The sequence below is a fragment of the Oncorhynchus mykiss genome, chromosome 2 (assembly GCF_057628025.1).
Source record: "Oncorhynchus mykiss isolate SJ-2025 chromosome 2, ASM5762802v1, whole genome shotgun sequence".
Taxonomy (NCBI): domain Eukaryota; kingdom Metazoa; phylum Chordata; class Actinopteri; order Salmoniformes; family Salmonidae; genus Oncorhynchus; species Oncorhynchus mykiss.
In genome coordinates this window covers 7,512,684-7,522,500 of record NC_143023.1, presented here as the reverse complement: position 1 = coordinate 7,522,500, position 9,817 = coordinate 7,512,684, and the positions used below count along the sequence as shown (strand labels likewise).

Here is a 9,817-nt window from a genome sequence, read left to right as displayed (position 1 = left end):
TGGTAGAGATATTGGAGGTAGAAATGATACTAGTGGTAATGGTAGAGATATTAGAGGTAGAAATGCTACTAGAGGTAATGGTAGAGATATTAGAGGTAGAAATGCTACTAGTGGTAATGGTAGTAGTAGAGATATAAGAGGTAGAAATGCTACTAGTGGTAATGGTAGAGATATTAGAGGTAGAAATGCTACTAGTGGTAATGGTAGAGATATTAGAGGTAGAAATGCTACTAGTGGTAGTGGTAGTAGTAGAGATATAAGAGGTAGAAATGCTACTAGTGGTAATGGTAGTAGTAGATATATAAGAGGTAGAAATGCTACTAGTGGTAATGGTAGTAAAATAGATATTAGAGGTAGAAATGCTACTAGTGGTAGTGGTAGAGATATTAGAGGTAGAAATGCTACTAGTGGTAATGGTGGAGATATTAGAGATAGAAATGCTACTAGTGATAGTGGTAGAGATATTAGAGGTAGAAATGCTACTAGTGGTAATGGTAGAGATATTAGAGGTAGAAATACTACTAGTGGTAATGCTAATAGTAGGGATAGTTGTAAAATTAGTGTTAATAATAGTGGTGGTAGCATTCATTTTAGTAGTAATAATAGTATCATGTTCATATGGGGCCTGCCCTACAGCCAGGTGCCAGGAGGACCACAAAGGAGCCTGGGAGGTGGGAGGGTGGTGATACCTTCCCATCAGACCTGCCCTACAACCAGGTGCCAGGAAGACCACAAAGGAGCCTGGGAGGTGAGAGGGTGGTGATACCTTCCCATCAGACCTGCCCTACAGCCAGGTGCCAGGAGACCACAAAGGAGCCTGGGAGGTGAGAGGGTGGTGATACCTTCCCATCAGACCTGCCCTACAACCAGGTGCCAGGAGGACCACAAAGGAGCCTGGGAGGTGAGAGGGTGGTGATACCTTAACATGATCCATCGATGGTGGTGATGGAGGTAGAGTTGGTGGTGATGGTGGTGGTGGTGGTGATGGTGGTGATGGTGGTGATGGAGGTAGAGTTGGTGGTGGTGTATGGTGGTGGTGGTGATGGTGGTGGTGGTGGTGGTGATGGAGGTAGAGTTGGTGGTGGTGTATGGTGGTGGTGGTGATGGTGGTGATGGTGGTGATGGAGGTAGAGTTAGTGGTGGTGTATGGTGGTGGTGGTGATGGAGGTAGAGTTGGTGGTGGTGTATGGTGGTGGTGGTGATGGTGGTGATGGAGGTAGAGTTGGTGGTGGTGGTGGTGATGGAGGTAGAGTTGGTGGTGGTGTATGGTGGTGGTGGTGATGGTGGTGATGGTGGTGGTGGTGGTGATGGTGGTGATTGAGGTAGAGTTGGTGGTGGTGTATGGTGGTGGTGATGGAGGTAGAGTTGGTGGTGGTGTATGGTGGTGGTGGTGATGGTGGTGATGGAGGTAGAGTTGGTTGTGGTGGTGGTGATGGTGTATGGTGGTGGTGGTGATGGTGGAGAGGTGATGATGGTGGTGGTGGTGATGATGATGGTGGTGATGGTGATTATGGAGGTGGAGGTAGAATTGGTGGTGATGATGGTGTAGGTGATTTTGGTGGTGGTGGTGGTGAAGGACAAAGTAGTGGTGGTGATGATGGTGGTGATGGTGGTTGGTAGTAGTGATGGGGCCCATTGCGCTCTTGTTCAAAGTAGTGTACTATATAGGGAATAGTGTGTCATTTGGGATGTACCCAGGGAATGGGATGAGAGCACTAACTGAAGGGGATGGTGGTGGTGTGGTGGGGGTGGGGGGGGGGGGTGATTTGGTGATGATGGTGATGGAGGTGATTGTGGTGGTGGGGGTGACATTGTGCTTTGGCCAAACCGTGTGTGAGGTCTTCAGAGAGTTTAGTCTACGAATCGACAATGAAATCAAGCTGCTATAGACTCAGAAAGATCCGGATTTGGACTGAGGCCCACACACACACACACACACACACACACACACACGAAACTAGCAAATAGGACAATATACTGTAGGAAGAAGGTGGAATCATATTACACAGGCTCCGAAGTCCGCCTCACGTGGCAGGAGCTACAGTCCATTACATTGTTCCTCCAAACATAACGATGGTCATTATGGCCAAACAGTTCTAATTTTGTTTCATCAGACCAGAGGACATTCCTCCAAAAAGCACATTCTTTGTCCCCATGTGCAGTTGCAAACCATAGTCTGGCTTTTTTATGGTGGTTTTGGAGCAGTGGCTTCTTCCTTGCTGAGCGGCCTTTCAGGTTATGTCGATATAAGACTCGTTTTACTGTGGATATAGATACTTTTGTACCTGTTTCCTCCAGCATCTTCACAAGGTCCTTTGCTGTTGTTCTGGGATCAATTTGCACTTTTGCACCAAAGTACATTCATCTCTAGGAGACAGAACGCGTCTCCTCCCTGAGCGGTATGACGGCTGCGTGGTCCCATGGTGTTTATACTTGCGTACTATTGTTTGTACAGATGAACGTGGTACCTTCAGGCATTTGGAAATTGCTCCCAAGGATGAACCAGACTTGTGGAGATCTACAAAAGCTTCTAAAGCCATGACATAATTTTCTGGAATTTTCCAAGCTGTTTAAAGGCTAAGTAAACCTCTGACCCACTGGAATTGGGATACAGTGAATTTTAAGTAAAATAATCTGTCTGTAAACAATTGTTGGAAAAATGACTTTGTTTACAAAGTAGATGTCTTAACCAACTTGCCAAAACTTTAGTTTGTTAACAAGAAATTTGTGGACTGGTTGAAAAACTAGTTTTAATGACTCCAACCTAAATGTATGTAAACGTCTGACTTCAACTGTATATCAAGGAATTGGCGAGGGCACTAGATCACTCTGCAGCACCCAGCCTCACCCTACTAGAATCTGAAGTAAAATGTCTACTGTTTGCTGATGATCTGGTGCTTCTGTCCCCAACCAAGGAGGGCCTACAGCAGCACCTAGATCTTCTGCAAAGATTCTGTCAGACCTGGGCCCCGACAGAAAATCTCAGTAAGACCAAAATAATGGTGTTCCAAAAAAGGTCCAGTCACCAGGACCACAAATACAAATTCCATATAGACACTGTTGCCCTAGAGCACACAAAAAAACTATACATACCTCGGCCTAAACATTAGTGCCAAACGTAAATTCCATAAAGCTGTGAAGGAGCTGACACGGCAAGAAGGGCCTTCTATGCCATCAAAAGGAACATACATTTAGACATACCAATTAGAATCTGGCAAAAAAATACTTGAATCAGTTATAGAACCCATTACCATTTATGGTTGTGAGGTCTGGGGTCTGCCCACTGACCAAGAATTCACAAAATGGGACAAACACCAAATTGAGACTCTGCATGCAGAATTCTGCAAAAATATCCTCTGTGTACAACGTAAAACACTAAATAATGCATGCAGAGCAGAATTAAGCCGATACCCGCTAATTATCAAAGTCCAGAAAAGAGCCGTTAAATTCTACAACCTTCTAAAAGGAAACTTCCATAACAAAGCCATCACCTACAGAGAGATGAACCTGGAGAAGAGTCCCATCAGCAAGCTGGTCCTGGGGCTCTTTTCACAAACATACCCCACAGAGCCCCAGCACAGCAGCACAATTAGACTCAAGCAAATCATGAGAAAACAAAAGGATAATTACTTGACACATTGGAAAGAATTAGCAAAAAAAAACAGCAAACTAGAATGCTATTTGGCCCTAAACAGAGAGTACACAGAGGCAGAATACCTGACCACTGTGACTGACCCAAACTTAAGGAAAGCTTTGACTATGTATAGACTCAGTGAGCATAGCCTTGCTATTGAGAAAGGCCACTGTAGGCAGACATGACTCAAGAGAAGACAGGCTATGTGCACACTGCCCACAAAATGAGGTGGAAACTGACCTGCACTTCCTAACCTCCTGCCCAATGTATGACCATATTAGAGACACATATTTCCCTCAGATTACACAGATCCACAAAGAATTCAAAAACAACCCCAATTTTGAGAAACTTCCATATCTACTGGGTGAAATACCACAGTGTGCCATCACAGCAGCAAGATTTGTGAACCTGTTGCCACAAGAAAAGGGCAACCAGTGAAGAACTAACACCATTGTAAATACAACCCATATTTATGTTGATTTATTTTCCCTATTTGCACATCGCTACAACACTGTATATAGACATGACATGACATTTGAAATGTCTTTTTTCTTTTGGCACTTCTATAAGTGTAATGTTTACTGTACATTTTTATTGTTATTTCACTTTTGTTTATTATCTATTTTACTTGCTTTGGCAATGTTAACATATGTTTCCCATGCCAATAAAGACATTGAATTAAATTGAGAGAGATAGAGAGATAGCGAGAGAGAGAGAGAGAGAGAGAGAGAGAGAGAGAGAAAGAGAGAGAGAGAGATAGAGAGAGAGATAGAAAGAGATAGAGAGAGAGAAAGAAAGAAAGAGAGAGAGAAAGAAAGAGAGAGAGATGGACAGTCTGTAACTTCACACCTGACAGGTTTCCAACCCCATCAAGTCATCAATACAGCTACAAAAACAACATTCAGAAACAAACAACATTCAATGAATTGTAATAATCTACTTGAATAGCGTGAAGAATTTAAGATATAAGCCTACATATCAAGACATCAAGCAGATACCGTAGAACAACACACTGACTAGTCTAGCCTACAATAACATAATATCTCTCTATGTCAGGTTACTGTCAGGTAACCACACACACACACACACACACACACACACACACACACACACACACACACACACACACACACACACACACCAAAATATCAGCTGCTTAGATATGAAACATGAAACACAAGCTGTTTTAGAGAACCCACAGGTCAGTACTGAATTGTGACATTAACTTACTAACAGGATTTAAACTTCACTTTAGGTTCCCAGGTTTTAGTCTGCCTTCGATAACAGCAGAAAATAAAATACATTTGACTTTAGGTCTGATTCTCCAACTTTTCTGACCTTAATGCTCAGGTAGTGTCAGGTTACTGTCAGGTAACCACACACACACACACACACACACACACACACACACACACACACACACACACACACACACACACACACACACACACACACACACACACACACACACACACACACACACACCAAAATATCAGCTGCTTAGATATGAAACATGAAACACAAGCTGTTTTAGAGAACCCACAGGTCAGTACTGAATTGTGACATTAACTTACTAACAGGATTTAAACTTCACTTTAGGTTCCCAGGTTTTAGTCTGCCTTCGATAACAGCAGAAAATAAAATACATTTGACTTTAGGTCTGATTCTCCAACTTTTCTGACCTTAATGCTCAGGTAGTTGTCACAGCTCCTGGACTTGGCTCGGGAGTGCATCTTATCCAGTGACAACATTTAGGTAAGAAGAAAGCACCAAAGATCAAATCCAGTGTAAATCCAGTGTAAATCCAGTGTAAATCCAGTGGGTAACGGCTGAGTCATTGCTGTAGGACTGGCATGTCCAGAGCCACGGCAGTTTCACCCCTCAACTGTCCCTCTCTCTCCCTCCCGTTGTCTCTCCTGTAGTGCAGGGCAGGGCAGCCAGTGTTAAACTAAACTCCACTGGAAGCGTGAGAGAGGCAGAGAGCTCAGTTCCCCGCTACACCCCTCCCTCCCTCCTCCCCTCCCTCCCTCAACAAAAGCACCCCCTCCCTCCCTCATCCCCTCCCTCCCTCCCTCCCTCCTCCCCTCGCTCCCTCCCTCCTCCCCTCCCTCCCCTTTGCTACTCTGCCACTGAAGCCTCTCTCTCCCGGCTGGATTTATGCATACTGATGCAACTTCCCTTGGCCATTCAGAAAACACACAACCTGACCAGAACAACAATACCCCCCCCCCCCCCCTCTCCACCTCCCTCTCTCTTCACTTCACTGCCCAGCAGGGGTACAACTCAGACCATCTACCTCCCCCTTCCCTGACCCCCTACACCCCCCCCCCCCCCCCCCAACTCCCCCATGGCCTCTTTGTCCTGACACAGGGACCAGGGTTTCAGCGTTTTCTGCTGCGTTTCAAAAGGACTTGGGGAGAGTGAAAGAGAAGAAGACATCAGTATGGCATCGGTCAGTGGTCGGAGGTCAGACACGACAATGGTGCTCCTTTAAATCTGTTCAGAGGGGGGGAAGCCCGAGCCCTAATCCCTAAATGACCTCTGACACACCAGTGACATGTGTAGGACATCTCTCCTGCTCAGGAAGACAGATATGACGTGTTCAAAACAGATTGGACTTCATTACCGACTTTCACTTAAGAAGTGATGTTGTTGTCATCTATTCTTTTTTTAGTCAACCTGACTAGTCAAAACAATGTTTTTTAGTTAACTTGACTAGTCAAAACAATATTTTTTAGTTAACTTGACTAGTAAAACAATGTTTTTTAGTTAACTTGACTAGTAAAAACAATGTTTTTTAGTTAACTTGACTAGTAAAACCAATGTTTTTTAGTTAACTTGACTAGTAAAAACAATGTTTTTTAGTTAACTTGACTAGTAAAACCAATGTTTTTTAGTTAACTTGACTAGTCAAAACAATGTTTTTTGTTAACTTGACTAGTAAAACCAATGTTTTTTAGTTAACTTGACTAGTAAAACCAATGTTTTTTAGTTTTAACTTGACTAGTAAAAACAATGTTTTTTAGTTAACTTGATTAGTAAAACAATGTTTTTTAGTTAACTTGACTAGTAAAAACAATGTTTTTTAGTTAACTTGACTAGTAAAACCAATGTTTTTTAGTTAACTTGACTAGTCAAAACAATGTTTTTTGTTAACTTGACTAGTAAAACCAATGTTTTTTAGTTAACTTGACTAGTAAAACCAATGTTTTTTAGTTTTAACTTGACTAGTAAAAACAATGTTTTTTAGTTAACTTGACTAGTAAAACCAATGTTTTTTAGTTAACTTGACTAGTCAAAACAATGTTTTTTAGTTAACTTGACTAGTCAAAACAATGTTTTTTAGTTAACTTGACTAGTAAAACCAATGTTTTTTAGTTAACTTGACTAGTCAAAACAATGTTTTTTAGTTAACTTGACTAGTCAAAACAATGGTTAACTTGACTAGTAAAACCAATGTTTTTTAGTTAACTTGACTAGTAAAACCAATGTTTTTTAGTTAACTTGACTAGTCAAAACAGTGTTTTTTAGTTAACTTGACTAGTAAAAACAATGTTTTTTAGTTAACTTGACTAGTAAAACCAATGTTTTTTAGTTAACTTGACTAGTCAAAACAATGTTTTTTAGTTAACTTGACTAGTAAAACCAATGTTTTTTAGTTAACTTGACTAGTAAAAACAATGTTTTTTAGTTAACTTGACTACTCAAAACAATATTTTTTAGTTAACTTGACTAGTCAAAACAATGTTTTTTAGTTAACTTGACTAGTAAAAACAATGTTTTTTAGTTAACTTGACTAGTCAAAATGATGTTTTTTAGTTAACTTGACTAGTCAAAACAATGTTTTTTAGTTAACTTGACTAGTCAAAAGGATGTTTTTTAGTTAACTTGACTAGTCAAAACAATGTTTTTTAGTTAACTTGACTAGTCAAAACAATGTTTTTTAGTTAACTTGACTAGTCAAAACAATGTTTTTTAGTTAACTTGACTAGTCAAAACAATGTTTTTTTGTTAACTTGACTAGTAAAACCAATGTTTTTTAGTTAACTTGACTAGTCAAAACAATGTTTTTTAGTTAACTTGACTAGTAAAACCAATGTTTTTTAGTTAACTTGACTAGTCAAAACAATGGTTAACTTGACTAGTAAAACCAATGTTTTTTAGTTAACTTGACTAGTCAAAACAATATTTTTTAGTTAACTTGACTAGTAAAACCAATGTTTTTTAGTTAACTTGACTAGTCAAAACAATGGTTAACTTGACTAGTAAAACCAATGTTTTTTAGTTAACTTGACTAGTCAAAACAATGTTTTTTAGTTAACTTGACTAGTCAAAACGATGTTTTTTAGTTAACTTGACTAGTCAAAACAATGTTTTTTAGTTAACTTGACTCGTCAAACCCACCTGACAAATCCAATCTCTTCAAATGATCAGACTTTCTCTATACATTCGGCTGTTGTTTCACAGAGCAGTTTGTGTCCTTGACCTCAACATCATCACTCTGTCGTTAACCTCACAGCCATCAATAAAAGAGCTCCGAAACACAGCAGACAGAGAGACGGCGTCACAGCAAGCTTGTCTTTGGAGTTTACAGAATGTGAAAACTGACAAGTGTTGTCAGAGGTGCAGTCTATGCCTCTTAAATCTGTTCCCAACGGATCCCTAACCAAAACAGAGGAAACCCTAGTTCTGGAAAGGCTGTGAAGGTGGTACGAATTGGATCTTCGTGTGACGTAGAGGTTAGTGGAGACGGGTCATCATATTTGGAGTAGTGAGGAGTCTTCTCAGAGTGCATTAGACAGCAACAACCACGACCCACAGCAGACAACACAGTCTGTCCTTGTCCACTGTTAACTTAACTTCAACCATTAACTTAAGTCTCCTCCAACTAACAATTACATATATTCACCATACTGCTGTTATCTCCACAATGGAAAACAATTACATATATTCACCATGGTGCTGTTATCTCCACAACGGAAAACAATAACATATATTCACCATGGTGCTGTTATCTCCACAACGGAAAACAATAACATATATTCACCATGGTGCTGTTATCTCCACAACGGAAAACAATAACATATATTCACCATGGTGCTGTTATCTCCACAACGGAAAACAATAACATATATTCACCATGGTGCTGTTATCTCCACAACGGAAAACAATAACATATATTCACCATGGTGCTGTTATCTCCACAACGGAAAACAATAACATATATTCACCATGGTGCTGTTATCTCCACAACGGAAAACAATAACATATATTCACCATGGTGCTGTTATCTCCACAACGGAAAACAATAACATATATTCACCATACTGCTGTTATCTCCACAACGGAAAACAATAACATATATTCACCATACTGCTGTTATCTCCACAACGGAAAACAATAACATATATTCACCATGGTGCTGTTATCTCCACAACGGAAAACAATAACATATATTCACCATGGTGCTGTTATCTCCACAACGGAAAACAATAACATATATTCACCATGGTGCTGTTATCTCCACAACGGAAAACAATAACATATATTCACCATGGTGCTGTTATCTCCACAACGGAAAACAATAACATATATTCACCATGGTGCTGTTATCTCCACAACGGAAAACAATAACATATATTCACCATACTGCTGTTATCTCCACAACGGAAACCAATAACATATATTCACCATGGTGCTGTTATCTCCACAACGGAAAACAATAACATATATTCACCATACTGCTGTTATCTCCACAACGGAAAACAATAACATATATTCACCATACTGCTGTTATCTCCACAACGGAAAACAATAACATATATTCACCATGGTGCTGTTATCTCCACAACGGAAAACAATAACATATATTCACCATGGTGCTGTTATCTCCACAACGGAAAACAATAACATATATTCACCATGGTGCTGTTATCTCCACAACGGAAAACAATAACATATATTCACCATGGTGCTGTTATCTCCACAACGGAAAACAATAACATATATTCACCATGGTGCTGTTATCTCCACAACGGAAAACAATAACATATATTCACCATGGTGCTGTTATCTCCACAACGGAAAACAATAACATATATTCACCATACTGCTGTTATCTCCACAACGGAAAACAATAACATATATTCACCATACTGCTGTTATCTCCACAACGGAAAACAA

At 40.2% G+C, this 9,817-nt stretch overlaps 1 protein-coding gene across 1 annotated transcript in view; it reads right to left on the bottom strand.

Moving 5' to 3' along the window:
- The window catches only part of plekhg4b (pleckstrin homology domain containing, family G (with RhoGef domain) member 4B), an 85,593-nt gene extending 79,906 nt beyond the window's left edge, over nt 1–5,687 (bottom strand). Inside the window, exon 1 of the mRNA XM_090186994.1 lies at nt 5,317–5,687. Within this exon, the coding sequence (XP_090043120.1) occupies nt 5,317–5,385 (69 nt within the window). The 5' untranslated portion in view covers nt 5,386–5,687. The remainder of the gene's footprint in view (nt 1–5,316) is intronic.
- Between the last annotated feature and the right edge of the window lie 4,130 nt (nt 5,688–9,817).